At 42.0% G+C, this 16181-nt stretch overlaps 1 protein-coding gene across 2 annotated transcripts in view; it reads left to right on the top strand.

The window, feature by feature from the left end:
* Window positions 1–16181, top strand: part of si:ch211-282j22.3 (ER degradation-enhancing alpha-mannosidase-like protein 3) — a 19898-nt gene extending 3717 nt beyond the window's left edge. Inside the window, exons 7-20 of one of the 2 annotated variants that reach the window (XM_021590775.3) lie at window positions 3194–3328; window positions 3421–3526; window positions 3847–3944; window positions 4523–4648; window positions 4943–5026; window positions 5108–5191; window positions 5318–5442; window positions 5569–5734; window positions 5823–5977; window positions 7587–7698; window positions 7930–8106; window positions 9493–9658; window positions 13043–13228; window positions 13675–16181. In XM_021590775.3, coding sequence (XP_021446450.2) covers window positions 3194–3328; window positions 3421–3526; window positions 3847–3944; window positions 4523–4648; window positions 4943–5026; window positions 5108–5191; window positions 5318–5442; window positions 5569–5734; window positions 5823–5977; window positions 7587–7698; window positions 7930–8106; window positions 9493–9658; window positions 13043–13228; window positions 13675–13934 — 1980 coding nt within the window. In that variant the 3' untranslated portion in view covers window positions 13935–16181. Of the gene's footprint in view, window positions 1–3193; window positions 3329–3420; window positions 3527–3846; window positions 3945–4522; window positions 4649–4942; window positions 5027–5107; window positions 5192–5317; window positions 5443–5568; window positions 5735–5822; window positions 5978–7586; window positions 7699–7929; window positions 8107–9492; window positions 9659–13042; window positions 13241–13674 lie in introns of both variants that reach the window. The other variant, XM_021590773.3, reaches the window with a different exon arrangement.

Raw genomic sequence — 16181 nt, 5'->3', positions numbered from 1 at the left:
TCCCTGCCTTTAACATCACCAGTGGCCTTTCCTACCCCAGGGGAACACACAAATAATTTTGTATTGTAGTTTAAATTTAAAAAATCAAGTTTTGAATCCGGCATCGTTTTGTGTATCATGGAGTATGAACATCGAACATCTCCTCCCAAGTATTTTGCAACCTGTATGATGCAGGTGTAAATGTTTTGTACGCATACTGTAGCTGCGACTAAGTAAACCTCTAATTGTCCTCCAATGTTCCACCCACTAAAACCTCTCCCCATCCCAAAGTGGGTTGTCGTCCCATTGGGTGCCTGACCATCCCTGTACAGGTATTTCCAAACTAGGGTACGGCAATGCTGTCAGGGGTACGCCAAATAAAAACGTGAGTCACTTTTTAAAATTGTTATTATTACTTTTTATTTGATTTTTAATCTTCACATTTTCAAACAGTCCATTTATATTTTCCAATGGGGCAATGCATTTGGGTGAAGTTGTTCTCGACTGAGTAGCCATGTTTTCACTGCCAAAAATAAAATTAAACCATCTAGTGTTCAGCGAAATAATACAATGTCAAATAATTAACATCCAATCACATTAACCGTTACTCTCTCGCGGGAATTCCACTTAATGGTCCGTATGGAGCCAAACGTAGCTGCTGCTCATGTTGGTATCTGTACTGATGGCGCAAAAGCCATGACAGGGAGACATAGTGGAGTGGTAACGCACGTGCAAGCAGTTGCTCCTGACGCCACTTGGGTCCACTGAAGCATCCACCCAGAGGCTCTTGGGTCCACTGCAGCATCCACCCAGAGGCTCTTGGGTCCACTGCAGCATCCACCCAGAGGCTCTTGCTGCCAAGGGAATGCCTGACAGCTTGAAAGATGTTTTGGACACTACAGTGAAAATGGTTAACTTTGTTAAAGCAAGGCCCCTGAACTCTCGTGTATTTTCTGCACTGTGCCATGATATGGGCAAAGACCATTTTACACTTTTACAACACACAGAAGTGCGCTGGTTATCAAGGGGCAAAGTATTGACATGTTTTTTAAAATTGAGAACAAGCTTAGTTTTCTTTACTGACCATTTTCACTTGTCTGACCGCTTGCATGATGACGAGATTCTCACACGACTGTCCTATCTGGGCAATGTTTTTTCTCGCCTGAATGATCTGAATCTAGGATTACAGGGATGCTCCACAACTATATTCTATGTGCGAGACAAAATTGAGGCTATGATTTAAGAAGTTGGAGCTCTTCTCTGTCTGCATTAACAAAGACAACACACAGGTATTTCCATCATTGTATGATTTTTGTGTGCAAATGAACTCAAGCTTACAGACAATGTCAAACGTGATATAGCGAAGCACCTGAGTGAGTTAGATGCGCAATTACGCAGGTCCTTTCCCGAAATGGATGACACAAACAACTGGATTCGTTATCCCTTTCATGCCCTGCCTCCAGTCCACTTACTGATTGATATCTGAACAAGAGAGCCTCATCGAAATTGCAACAAGCGGTTCTGTGAAAATGGAATGTAATCAGAAGTCACTGCCAGATTTCTGGATTGGGCTGAGACCAGAGTATCCTGCCTTGGCAAATCGTGCTGTTAAGATACTGATGCCCTGTGCAACCACGTACCTATGTGAGAGTGGATTCTCGTCCCTCACTAGCATGAAAACTAAATACAGGCACAGACTGTGTGGAAAATGATTTAAGACAGACTCTCTCCAATACAACCCAACATTGCAGAGTTATGGGCATCCTTTCAAGCACACCCTGCTCGTTAACACGTGGTGAGTTATTCACAATTTTCGATGAACAAATACGTTTTTTTTTATGTAAGATGGTTAAATAAAGAGCAAAATTATTGATTATTATTATTTGTGCCCTGGTCCTATAAGAGCTCTTTCACAACTTCCCATAAGGGCCGGGTTGTGACGACAACTCACACTCATTCTATTGTTTAATAAATGTTTAGTGTGTGTGTGTGGCAGGCTTACAATGATGTCAAAAAACAACATTTGAGAGTGCACTGACCCTGGTGCTAGAGGGGGTACGCAGCTGGAAGTTGAATGTTTGAAGGGGTATGGGACTATATAAACTTTGGGAACCACTGCTTTAAGAGATAGGAGTCCTCCTTCAAAAAGAGCTCATGGTGCTACCTACAGTACAGAACCAGATCCGCAGCCAACATCATTTTGAACACCTTTGCCTCAGTTGTACTGCATCTCGTTATGAAAAAATATACACTACACAAAAGTTTGGGGTCACTTAGAAATGTCCTTGTTTTTGAAAGAAAAGCATTTTTGGTTCATTTAAAATAACATCAAATTGATCAGAAATACAGTGTAGACATTGTTAATGTTGTAACTGACTATTGTAGCTGGAAATGGACGATTTTCTTTTTTTTAATGGAATATCAACACAGGCCCGTTATCAGCAACCACCACTCCTGTGTTCCTATGGCACGTTGTTAGCTAATCCAAGTTTATCATTTTAAAAGGCTAATTGATCATTAGAAAACCGTTTTGCAATTATGTTAGCACAGCTGACAACTGTTGTGCTAATTTAAAGAAGTATTAAAATATCTATTTTTAAAGCTGGTTGAGAGAATGCCACGGGTGTACAAAGCTGTCATCAAGGCAAAGGGTGGCTACTTTGAAAAATCTCATCTCAAATATATTTTGATTTGTTTAACACTTTTGGTTACTACATGATAGTTTGATGTCTTCACTATTATTCTACAATGTAGAAAATAGTAAAAATAAAGAAAAACCCTTGAGTGAGTAGGCGTGTCCAACCTATTGACTGGCACTGTATATCAAATACTCCACACAGGTGTGCCAACTAAAACATATCCCAGACAAGATTGAAGAATGGGACAAGTAGACAAAGGGAATGTAAGTCAGTGATCGTGTCTGTTGCAGTTTGTATGAATTTCCTTCCCTGAATCCAACTCAAGACTTGATGTGTGAATGAGTATACAGTTTGGCTGTTTAAGAAGGGATGCCAACTTGAGCAGGAATGGGAATATTTTATTAGCCAATATCTAGTCCTAGCTGATGGAGCTTGGATACACACACCCACACACACACACACACTGGTCCCCCGTTGTGACCCATCTTCCCAAGCACCTCTGAGCAGTCGTTTGATTATTCTGTGCCGCCAGGGCCACAATAATATGCATACAATATACTTCTGTTTGTTTGCAGGTAAACCTGAGGTACGGGGTCCTTAATCCCATGTCACGCACAGGCACTGAGTCGGACACCTGTACAGCCTGTGCAGGGACCATGATTCTAGAGTTTGCTGCTCTCAGTCGGCTGTCTGGGGAGGCCGTGTTCGAGGTACATTAGTAATTCCAGTAATAATAAATATATATTTTTTTGTATTTATGAACCCGTGGTGTGTATGAAGATGTGTTTCTGTGTCCCAACAGGAGAATGCTAGGAAAGCCCTGGATGTCCTGTGGGAGAAGAGACAGAGAGGAAGTGACCTCGTGGGCACAGTCATTAATATCCACAATGGTGACTGGGTCCGCAGGGGTGAGCCAGAGCTCCACTGTCACACACTCAGCCGTTCAGACAACACACACTCAGCCGCTCAGACAACACACACTCGCCTACACCAACACACATGGCCACCCACTCTCACATTTAAAAAGTCCAAATGTTGCTGGAGGATCAAACATTTTATCACCTCGCACCATGTGATGACACACCCTCTCAGTTCCTTTATTTCAGCCATTAGTCACTTCCAATACTACTAGCTGGGTTTGGTTTTGAATATGTGTGTCTCCGCCTGGTTGTTATTCCCATTTTAGATCAGTCAAAATCTATATTAAGTGTCTCCCTTGCATCTCCAGACAGTGGTGTGGGTGCTGGCATTGACTCCTACTATGAGTACCTGATGAAGGCTTACGTTCTGCTGGGAGACAACGTTTACCTGGAGAGGTTCAACACTGTGAGACCCAATCTCTCTACTCTCACTAGCTGCTGATCTATTGCAATGTTTTGCTCTACTGCTTGTAGAGAACACTCCAATTTGTCAGACAGCATTTTTACATTTAAATGCTACCGGCATCCAGATTGCAGAACCAGATAACATATGCATGCATGTTCATTTCAAATGTAAATGTCCAGATGAACTGTGGCCAGATGGTGATCAGATGAAAGTTATCAGATATCACAAGGTCTATATTATTGTCAGTGTTTCCCCTATAGGCATTTAGCAGTGGCGAAGTTAGCTTTGAAACTGCAGTTTTTCTCTCAGCCCCATGACAAAATGTGTACAATTAGCTTAAAAACAGAAACATTGTGTTTCTGCGGCCAAGATGAGTCTTAAACCGGCCACGGACGCTACCACGCTCCCACCCCTTTACCACCGCTGCTGAGAAAAATCCTAGTGGAAACACTGATTCATGAAGTGTAAACGGGGTTTCAGTCACATCACTGATCTGACCTCCCTCCATATCAACTCTACACATCATACATAATGTGAGTGTATTTAGTGACGCCTGCTGTCTGCTGTGTCTCCTACAGCATTACAGAGCCATCATGAAGTACATCAGCCAGCCTCCGCTGCTGCTCAACGTGCACATGCACAACCCCACGGTGAGCGTCCGCAGCTGGATGGACTCCCTACTCGCCTTCTTCCCCGGCCTGCAGGTGAGTCCCATGACACCGCCTCTATCATCTCCACCACTTGGCATGGTTAGCCCCTTCCTATTCCCGATTTATAGTGCACTACTTTTGTATGCAAATGTCACATGAATTCATGAGACCCTTTGCTTGGATCATGACATCATCATGACCACACATCTATCCACTACCGCAGAAGACTGTTTATTTGTTTTATTTGGTTGAGTTTCTATCCGTTTCAATGGGGTTGTAATGAACAGGTGTACGCTCTGAAAGTGAATCGTTCATAGTAAAGACTGAATTATCAACCCTTGGCCATAGGTTCTGAGAGGAGACCTAAAGCCAGCCATAGAGACCCATGAGATGCTCTACCAAGTCACCAAGCAGCACAAGTTTCTCCCTGAGGTAAGGAAAAGTGACATTTGACATTTGAGTCAATATATCTGCTCTCAGCTTTGCTTGACTGTGTTTTTCCTAACGTTGCAGGCTTTCACCACCGAGTTCAGAGTTCACTGGGGTCAACACCCTCTGAGACCAGAGTTTGCAGAAAGCACTTACTACCTCTACAAGGTAATGCAGTTTGGGTTCCCACTGGGAAAAGCCAAAGGTGCAGAGTAATGGTATACTCTGTGTACATGAGTGAACTGCTTGAGAGAGGGGTTGAGAATGGGATAGACCATGTTTTCCCTTCCACAGGCCACAGGCGACCCCTACTACCTCAGGGTGGGCCAGTCCATAGTGGAAAAACTCAACGCCCATGCCAGGGTACCTTGTGGGTTTGCAGCTGTGCAGGACGTCCGCACAGGGGCCCACGAGGACAGGTAGGGGATCGCAGCGAATCATATGGGTTAAAACCTCCGGTCATATCCACTGATTCCATGGTGCTCTTTGAGCAAGAGAGCTCAAATTACAATACGTGTGATTTCAAACATTCCCTTTCTTTGTAGGATGGACTCGTTCTTCCTGGCGGAGATGTTTAAGTACCTGTACCTTCTGTTCTCTGAGAAGAACCAGCTTCACTTTGACATCGACGACTACATCTTCACCACCGAGGCCCACCTGCTGCCTGTCTCCCTGTCCACCTCACAGCCCCCTTGTCGGGGCAACAACACGGTGAGGCTGAGTCAGTTACCAACAGTTGTGTTGCGTTATGGTCAGAAGAGCTGAAACTTATCTGCCATTTTGTGTCTATATGTTCCAGGAAGCGCCCACTGCCTTGGAGGAAGACCTGTTTACCTACTCCTGCCCCAGCACCCAGACCCTTTTCCCCAACAACCCCTCCTTCGCCAAGACCATAAGGGACAGCTACAAGTACCTGACTGGGGTGGGCCGAGCCTTCCACGCTTCGCCTGTCAGGTTTGTGTGTGTGTAGAGTTCATAATGAAAGTATTCAGACCCCTTGACCTTTTTGTTATGTTACAGCCTTATTCTAAAATGGATTCAAAATAATAAATATTCCTCAGCAATCTACACACAATATCCCATAATGACAAGGAAAAACAGGTTTTTAGAAATTGTTTCAAATGTATTAAAAATAATCAGAAATTCCTTATTTACATAACTATTCAGACCCTTTGCTATGAGATTCGAAATTGAGCTCAACTGCATCCTGTTTCCATTGATCATCCTTGGAGTCCACCTGTGGTAAATTAAATTGTTTGGACATGATTTGGAAAGGCACACACCCGTCTATATAAAGTCCCACAGTTGACAGTGCAATCAGAGCAAAAACCAAGGATTGTGTCGAGGCACAGAAACAGGGAAAGGTTCCAAAACATTTCTGCAGATTGAAGGTCCAAGAACACAGTGGCCTCCATCATTCTTAAATGGAAGAAGTTTGGAACCACCAAGAAACTCTTCTTAGAGCTGGCTGCCCAGCCAAACTGAGCAATCGAGAGAAGGGCCTTGGGCAGGGAGGTGACCAAGAACCTGATGGTCACTCTGACAGAGCTCTAGAGTTCCTCTGTGGAGATGGTTGTCCTTCTGGAGCACTCCACCAATCAGGCCTTTATGGTAGAGTGCCCAAAGAGATGCCACTCCTCAGTAAATGGCACATGACAGCCTGGCACAAAAGGCACCTAAAGACTCTCAGACCATGAGAAACAAGATTCTCTGGTCTGATGAAACCAAGATTGAACTCTTTGGCCTGAATGCCAAGCGTCACGTCTGGAGGAAACCTGGCACTATTCCTACGGTGAAGCATAGTGGTGGCAGCATCATGCTGTGAGGATTCAGCGGCAGGGACTGGGAGACTAGTCAGGATCGAGGCAAAGATGAACAGAGCAAAGTACAGAGATATCCTTTATGAAAGTCTGAGGTCCTGAGCAGGTTGTCTCAGAACCTCAGACTGGGGTAAAGGTCCAACAGGACAACGACCCTAAGCACACAGCCAAGACAACACAGGAGTGGCTTCGGGACATGTCCTTGAGTGGCCCAGTCAGAGCCCGGACTTGAACCCGATCGAACATCTCTGGAGAGAACTGAAAATAGCTCCCCATCCAACCTGACAGAGCTTGAGAGGATCTGCAGAGAAAAATGGGAGCAAATCTCCAAATACAGGTGTGCCAAGCTTGTAGTGTCATACCAAAGAAAATTTGATGCTGTAATCGCTGCCAAAGGTGTTTCAACAAAGTACTAAAGGGTCTGGGGTCTGAATACTTATGTAAATGTAATATTTCAGTTTTTTTATTTAATAAATTGGCAAACATTTCAAAACCACTTTTTCTTTGTCATTATGGGGTATTGTGTGTAGATTGAGGGGGATCAATTTTAGAATTAAGGCTGTAACGTAACAAAATGTGGGAAAAGTTGAGGGATCTGTATACTTTCTGAAGGTAGTAAATGTTGTGTGGCTGTAAAGACCTACACATTCACTAAAACTCATTTAGCTTCTTCCGTCATCCTTTGTGTTAACCCTGCTAAGTGACTCTGACCTAGCCACTGATGAGTCTGTGTGTGTTTGCAGGGGCATCGAGCTGCCGCTTCACGACCACGGTATGGAGCCTGTTGAGTTTCTGAGGAACATGGGCATCTCCCTCACCCCACTGAGCGAGGCTGGGGCAACAGGGACACCGGGGGTAAGAAGCGTGGGCAGCTTTTTTGATTTCTTGCTCTCTATTGTCTGACTCTGTCCCAAATGGCACCCTATTCTCTGTACACAACTTTTGACCAGAGCCAGATCAAAAGTAATGCACTGTGTAGGGAATAGGGTGCCATTTGGGACGCAAGCTATTGTTTAGCAGGGAAACATTGCCCTGTCTCATTTAATGCCCCTGTGTAATTAATAACACCAATGTACTTATTTTCAGGAGGTACATAAAGGTGTTTACAGGGTGAAACTGGTGGCAGAGGTGACCCAGACCACAGAGGAGGAAGAAGTAGAGCCCCTCCTTGTTCAGCTCATATCCCCCCCGTTTCTGGGTAGAACGGTCCTGACTGCAGGACCAGCTAAGTTTGGAATGGACCTTACCAAGCAGGAGCACGGGGTTAGCTTTCTTGAATCTTACATTCATTTTTATTTGTTTTTTTTTGTCACTCAAAATATTGATACTGTAAGAGATGGGCATGCACCTTTTTGTCCCCTTACATTTATGACCCAAATTAAATATTGACTCATGTTAGTTTTGGAGATCTCTGGATGTCTGTCTCAATACTGTACAAAGTATTTACAGGAATCTCTTACTCACTCACTCACTCACTCACTTACTCACACACACACATACACCTTAGCCAAATACATTTAAACTCAGTTTTTCACAATTCCTGACATGTAATCCTAGTAAAGCTTCCCTGTCGTAGGTCAGTTAGGATCACCACTTTATTTTAAGAATGTGAAATGTCAGAATAATAGTAGAGAAAGTGATTTATTTCAGCTTTTATTTCTTTCATCACATTCCCAGTGGTCAGAAGTTTACATGTGATGCTGCCACTCCTGTGCTTTAAGGTTGGGATGGTGTTCTTCGGCTTGCAAGCCTCCCCCTTTTTCCTCCAAGCGTAACGATGGTCATTATGGCCAAACAGTTCTATTTTGTTTCATCAGACCAGAGGACATTTCTCCAAAAAGTACAATCTTTGTCCCCATGTGCAGTTGCAAACCGTAGTCTGGCTTTTTAATGGCGGTTTTGTAGCAGTCTTTCAGGTTAGGTTATAGGGCTCATTTTACTTTGGATATAGATACTTTTGTACCTGTTTCCTCCAGTATCTTCACAAGGTCCTTTGCTGTTGTCCTGGGATTGATTTTCCTTTTCGCACCAAAGTACGTTCATCTCTAGGAGACAGAACGCGTCTCCTTCCTGAGCGGTATGACTGCATGGTCCCATGGTTTTTATACCTGCGTACTATTGTTTGTACAGATGAATGTGGTACCTTCAGGCGTTTGGAAATTGTTCCCAAGGAAGAACCAGACCTGTGGAGGTCTAAAAAAAAAAAGTCTGAGGTCTTGGCTGATTGCTTTTGATTTTCCCATGATGTCAAGCAAAGAGGCACTGAGTTGGAAGGTAGGCGTTGACATACATCCACAGGTACACCTCCAATTGACTCGAATTATGTCAATTAGCCTATCAGAAGCTTCTAAAGCCATGACATCATTTTCTGGAATTTTCCAAGCTGTTTAAAGGCACAGTCAACTCCGTGCATGTAAACTTCTGACCCACTGGAATTGTGATACAGTGAATTAATTATAAGTGAAATAATCTGTCTGTAAATAATTGTTGGGAAAATTACTTGTCCTGCACAAAGTAGATGTCCTAACCGACTTGCCAAATCTATAGTTTGTAAATTTGTGGAGTGGTTGAAAAATGAGTTTTAATGACTCCAACCTAAGTGTATGTAAACATCCGACTTCAACTGTACATACCCTGTTCCTCTCCCAGGTGAAGGGCAGCATCGTAAAGACCTCCCCTTACACAGCGTGTGGACCCATAGAGAATGCTGAGGAGCTGAGCGGGCACATTGCCCTGGCACTGCGTGGCGACTGCATGTTTGCTGCCAAGGCCCACAGGCTACAGGAGGCTGGGGCTATCGGAGTCATCTTCATAGGTGAGGAAATGGAACACACACACCCCCATTCTGCTTGTCCCCCTCTCTCTCTCTCATGCCTCAACACCATCCAGCTCCCCCAGGACTGCCGGGCAAAAGAAACACCAGCAGAGAAGCACGAGATTGAACTTCACTCAACTTTACTAGTTTTGACCCTTTAGTTTACACTATCAATGTTTCCCTCTGTGGGTATTGTTATCAAATATACATATTAGCCCCTTTCGATGCAACAAACCAAAACAAATTCAACTGTGATTTGGTTTTAGGCAGAGCGCATCGTCGGAGGATTCTATTGCATTGACGGACACAAGCTGTCACAAGTAGATGTGCTTGTTTTGAGAACAGAGCCGCATGTTTGCACATTTGTTGATATTTTTTGCTAGTTAGTGAGTTATTAGCCAAATTATAGCTAGTTTCTAGTCAGCAATAGGGGAGTGATTGCTTCCTACATTTCTATCCATCTTTCAAAAGCGAGTTCAGTAAATGCCGTGTTCACGTCATGTCATTAACTCTGACTTGCTTACTCATTGTAGAAAGATGATACTTGAGTATCCCACTTGGGAAGTATCAGAATCAACCAATAGGAATCTCTACACAAATAATTAGGTTAATTTTATCTCTGAGGTCCCAAGTTTCTGACATGACATGAACTCCGCAAAAGACTAAAGAGCTTTTTTTATGTTTTCAAGGTGCAGTATTGTATTAAGAGACCAGCTTGAATAAGCCAAAAGGCAGAGGGTAGCAAAGCCTACATTTTCATCTGATTCTCTGTAATAATAATGGTATGGGGGGCCTCCCGGGTGGCGCAGTGGTCTAGAGACAGTCAGTGGCCCAGGCTGTCCGCGACCGGGAGGTCCATGGGGCGACGCACAATTGGCTTAGCGTCGTCCGGGTTAAAGGGGGTTTGGCCGGTAGGGATATCCTTGTCTCATCGCGCACTAGCGACTCCTGTGGCGGGCCGGGCGCAGTGCACAGTGTTTTTCTGACACATTGGTGCGGCTGGCTTCCGGGTTGGATGCGCGCTGTGTTAAGAAGCAGTGCGGCTTGGTTGGGTTGTGTTTCGGAGGACGCATGGCTCTCGACCTTCGTCTCTCCCGAGCCCGTACGGGAGTTGTAGCGATGAGACAAGATAGTAGTTACTAACAATTGGATACTATGAAATTGGGGAGAAAAAGGGGGGTAAAAATTAAAACAAAAATAATAATAATAATAATGGTATATGGTAATAATGGAATAATAATAATGGTATATGGTAATAATGGAATAATAATAATGGAATAATAATGGTATATGGTAATAATGGAATAATAATAACAATGGTAATAATGGAATAATAATGGTATATGGTAATAATGGAATAATAATAATGGTAATAATGGAATAATAATAATGGTAATAATGGAATAATAATAATAATGGTAATAATGGAATAATAATAATGGTAATAATGGTATATGGTAATAATGGAATAATAATAATGGTATATGGTAATAATGGAATAATAATAATGGTATATGGTAATAATGGAATAATAATAATGGTATATGGTAATAATGGAATAATAATAATGGTATATGGTAATAATGGAATAATAATAATGGTATATGGTAATAATGGAATAATAATAATGGTATATGGTAATAATGGAATAATAATAATAATGGTATATGGTAATAATGGAATAATAATAATAATGGTATATGGTAATAATGGAATAATAATAATAATGGTAATAATGGAATATGGTAATAATGGAATAATAATAATGGTATATGGTAATAATGGAATAATAATAATGGTATATGGTAATAATGGACTAATAATAATGGTAATAATGGAATAATAATAATGGTAATAATGGAATAATAATAATAATGGTAATAATGGAATAGTAATGGTATATGGTAATGGAATAATAATAATGGTATATGGTAATAATGGAATAATAATAATGGTATATGGTAATAATGGAATAATAATGGTATATGGTAATAATGGAATAATAATGGTATATGGTAATAATGGAATAATAATAATGGTAATAATGGAATATGGTAATAATGGAATAATAATAATAATGGTATATGGTAATAATGGAAGAATAATAATAATAATAATAATAATAATAATAATAATAATAATAATGGTATATGGTAATAATGGAATAATAATAATGGTAATAATGGAATAATAATAATGGAATAATAATGGTAATAATGGAATAATAATAATAATGGTAATAATGGAATAATTTGGTAAATGGTAATAATGGAATAATAATAATAATGGTAATAATGGAATAATTTGGTATATGGTAATGGAATAATAATAATGGTATATGGTAATAATGGAATAATAATGGTATGGTAATAATGGAATAATAATGGTATATGGTAATAATGGAATAATAATAATGGTATATGGTAATAATGGAATAATAATGGTATGGTAATAATGGAATAATAATGGTATATGGTAATAATGGAATAATAATAATGGTATATGGTAATGGAATAATAATAATGGTATATGGTAATAATGGAATAATAATGGTATGGTAATAATGGAATAATAATAATGGTATATGGTAATAATGGAATAATAATGGTATATGGTAATAATGGAATAATAATCATAATAATGCATTTTACTTTGACGTGTTTTTTTGCATCACACACAATACACCATTTTCAGTCATCGACTTGTCTGAAGGAAAATGTTAATGTCACGGCACATGCATAATGCTTTAGTAGTCTCATGGTATGTAGACCTACATTGAACATCACACATGGCTACTGGTGGCTGTATCATAAAACAGCAATTGCAATTTTATGGGATGCATTTTTTCAATCGTTTTTGATGGTAGACCACTTTGGTAGGCCTACATTGTGATCAAATAGCCACACTAGCCTACTTGGCCACTAACTTAATGTGTACACCCTTAAAACTAACTTAGTGTGTACAGAATTTTCAAGTTTCCACTCAGCAGACCTGAAGTTTGCTCATTGCCGAAAACAATTAAGAGGGAACATTGCTCAACACACCCACTCATAGCCCATAATATCAGCACACAGCCTGTTACTCTGCTGTAAGAGGAGCTTAGGAAAATAGCTTAGTGGGGCCTAACCTAGATTTAGAAGGCCATATTGGTCTGCATTGTTACAGTGTACTACTTACTGAAGTAAAAATCCCAAACGGTTGGTTTTGGGGAACCATCACCTACTTTATCAGTGTGAGTTTACAGTAGCTCTGCTTTTTACCTCTTAAGATCAGAGTTGGTTCACAAATGGTCTTTGATCGATATGGCATTCCTCTTTGAGTTGACAAGCCCTCCCCACTTGTTTTGAAAAACAACATTTCCCATAACTCCTCCGTCCCTCCTAGACCACCGGGAGGGGAGTAACAGTGCAGAGACGCCCCTGTTCCAGATGGTGGGAGACGGAGGGTCCACAGCTGACATCACCATCCCCCTGGTGTTCCTATTCAGCCAGGAGGGGGCGTTGCTCACCTCTGCTCTGGAGGACCACAGCAACGTAGATGTACTGATGCTGCCCAAAGAGAGGCGGCTAGGTAAGACAACAGGTAAGAGAGGGGGCCTGTGCAGAGCCCATGGTCTGGTAACACTGCTCCCCACCGGAGACCAGGGTTCAACCAATGCATCTATCATACTGTTCTCCCACTTACCTGTCTCCCCCTCTGTTTCCAGCAGCTAAATCAAGTGTAAAATGTACTAAATCTAAAAAATAAAAAAGAGGTGGCCTGCCTATGGGACTGAAGCTATAGGGGTTAATTATGCGGGAGAAGAGTTCTAAATTGAGCAAAGGTGAAACACATTTTAATGTTGAACTCTAGTATCAGTTGTTTGGGTTCAATGAAAATGAACACTTTGTAACTTAAATGTGTGCTAGATGTTAGAGGTGTAACAGATTACATGTTTGCCACTGACTGTCTCTCCCCCTGTCTTCCTTTCTCTTTCTTGTTCTCGCTCTGTCTTCCTCCTGATCACTACTCTTCAGACAAAGCAGACAAGCCCTTGGGGAAGATGAACATCAAGTTCCGCCTGGCGGAAGAGGGGGAGCTGGAAGACGGAGAGGCCAGAGGCCCCACCCTGCAGTTTGTCCTGGAGAAGGGAGAGGTAGTGTTGGAGGAAGAGGAGTACAAACAGCAAGGAGACAGCTGCTTGACACCTGGAGACGATCATATGCCATGTTTCTACAGACAAACTGCTGCCTCGCCTCCCTCCCACAGCGCCAAAGACCCCGATACAGACCCCTGATCTCAGTTAGGTTCCTCAACCCCCTCCCACTGACCAAGGGCCTGGGCTCCCCAGCACTGATCCCTGGTCGGTGTCCAGAGGCACGTTGATGTGCCAGAGAGGGCCCTGCTGCACGCTCTGGACTGGACTGACTCAAAAGGGGACCTTAGCAGTGTGACAGTCAATCCCATTGACTCACTCACTACCCCTTTTAAAATCTGAGGGTGGTCTCGTACAGTTGATAGTTATTGGAACTGCAGTATTTATTAATGTATAGGAAGGGATGGGCATGGGGCAGGTAGCTAGTTAGTCTTACCTTGCTACTGTAGCCTCAAGCCAACTCAGTTGTGTTGTGGAGATGACCGATTTAGTCAGTTGATTGTAAGAGAGAATTGATAACAACACATTTCAGAGAAATAGCTGAGGTAAGCGTGGGAGGGGGTATTGGGCTGATATAGGGAACCCACTTTGTCTGAGGCCTTGTGTTTGAGTCTCTGTACTGTAGGCTAGATTGTGTTGAGCGGCTGCACTGAAAATGGGATTGCTTTACTGTCCCCTGTAACAAGTTGGTATCCTGTCAATTCAGTGGCGTGTGAGTGAATTTAAAGTGTGGCTAGTAGTGTTATTTTGAAGATGAATAAGTGAGGAATGGGCTCTCCTGACCAAAGGGATGTGTTAACACTCACAAGAATGCTTTTAGAAAAAGGATAAGGTGCCATTTTGGGTGAACCGATGAGTTAAATTTTATTTATTTTGTACTGGTAGCTACATCAGGGAAATGTCAGAGTGAAAAAGATGTGTGTGTGCAATCGTTACTACACTACCAAATCAATACCTTTTATCGACCTTAGTCATGCATGTTTCATTTTTCAAATGTCAGTCGGTTATGTAAACACAATACATCAGTCCGATTTCCGCAACAACTAAGAGCATTGAAGCGCGAGGCTCAACTCCTCCGCCATTTTGGGTCCCATATAAACCACGTTGTAACATGAAGTGCAGCCGCGCTCATACTGTGTGAGGAGAAAGTCTTGCACTGCGCTTAACTACATTTTTGTAGTGCTGCTCGTGGCAACGTCATGATGCTGAGTCTGCCAGCTCTAGGTTGGTACTCTGCCGATCTTCACCACTGCCCCTGTGCCACCAGACGGCCTATAATGCCATGCACTTCAGCACACCGGCATCTTCCTCCTAGAGCTATCGTCATGGTGGGACCATACATCCAGGGACTTCTTCCCAAGCAGCTCACAGCACATCAAACACACCGTTGGTGTTTTGTCTGTTCGGTGTCCTCATTGCAAACATCCTTTGTATGATTCTTTGTGTGTGCGTGACTCTTTGTGTGTGTCACTCTTTGTGTGTGTCACTCTTTGTGTGTGTGACTGTGTGTGTGTGTGTGTGACTGTGTGTGTGTGTGTGACTCTGTGTGTGTGTGTGACTCTGTGTGTGTGTGACTCTTTGTGTGTGTGTGTGTGACTCTTTGTGTGTGTGTGACTCTTTGTGTGTGTGTGAATCTTTGTGTGTGTGTGTGTGTGTGAATCTTTGTGTGTAGTTATTTGTGTGTGTAGTTCTTTGTGTGGACAGTGAGAACATCAGACTTATTTTTCTGTCACCATCTTTCTTTTTGCATTATGAGATTACCTGTGTGTGTGTGTACCAAGATGAGTTAAGATGCAGCAGCCATAACGTTTCTATTTGTATGATCAGATGCCGTCACTCACATCCGCGTATTGTATCATTCCTGAGTCTCAATATTGATCTGCCAGGTGTTTTAATCATTTTTGCATGGGTTTTATATTTAATATATTTTAAGGTGTAAAAGTGGGTTATATTCCCAATGTCCCTGTGGAAACATGGGTATGGTTTGTATAGAGAAAGTGTTTTGTCATGACAGAGTACATGATTTCTTCACAGTTAATGTTTTGTGTAGTAGACTTCTCATTGTTGCTGCTTACTTCACTTGAAGTCTTAATCCACCACAGCCACCTATATACAGTACTTGTTGATTTCAAGGCAAAGTCCATCTGTATCTATGGTTTCTGTGACCATTACTGTTCACTCAGAGAAGAAATGGACGTTAAAAATGATTTGTCTTTTTGGGTATTTATTATGGACATTTTGGAAATGTTGACTGATCGGGATAACTGAAGCTCAAAGTGCCAAAGTGATTATTTCTGATAGTAGTATCAGATAATGTACTTTGTCTTTTGAGAAGTATTATTTGAGCGCTGAAGCACCTGATCTTGTCAATAAATTCAGAATCATGAT

This window comes from Oncorhynchus mykiss, chromosome 29, assembly GCF_057628025.1.
Source record: "Oncorhynchus mykiss isolate SJ-2025 chromosome 29, ASM5762802v1, whole genome shotgun sequence".
NCBI lineage: Eukaryota > Metazoa > Chordata > Actinopteri > Salmoniformes > Salmonidae > Oncorhynchus > Oncorhynchus mykiss.
This window is presented reverse-complemented; position numbering and strand designations above follow the sequence as displayed.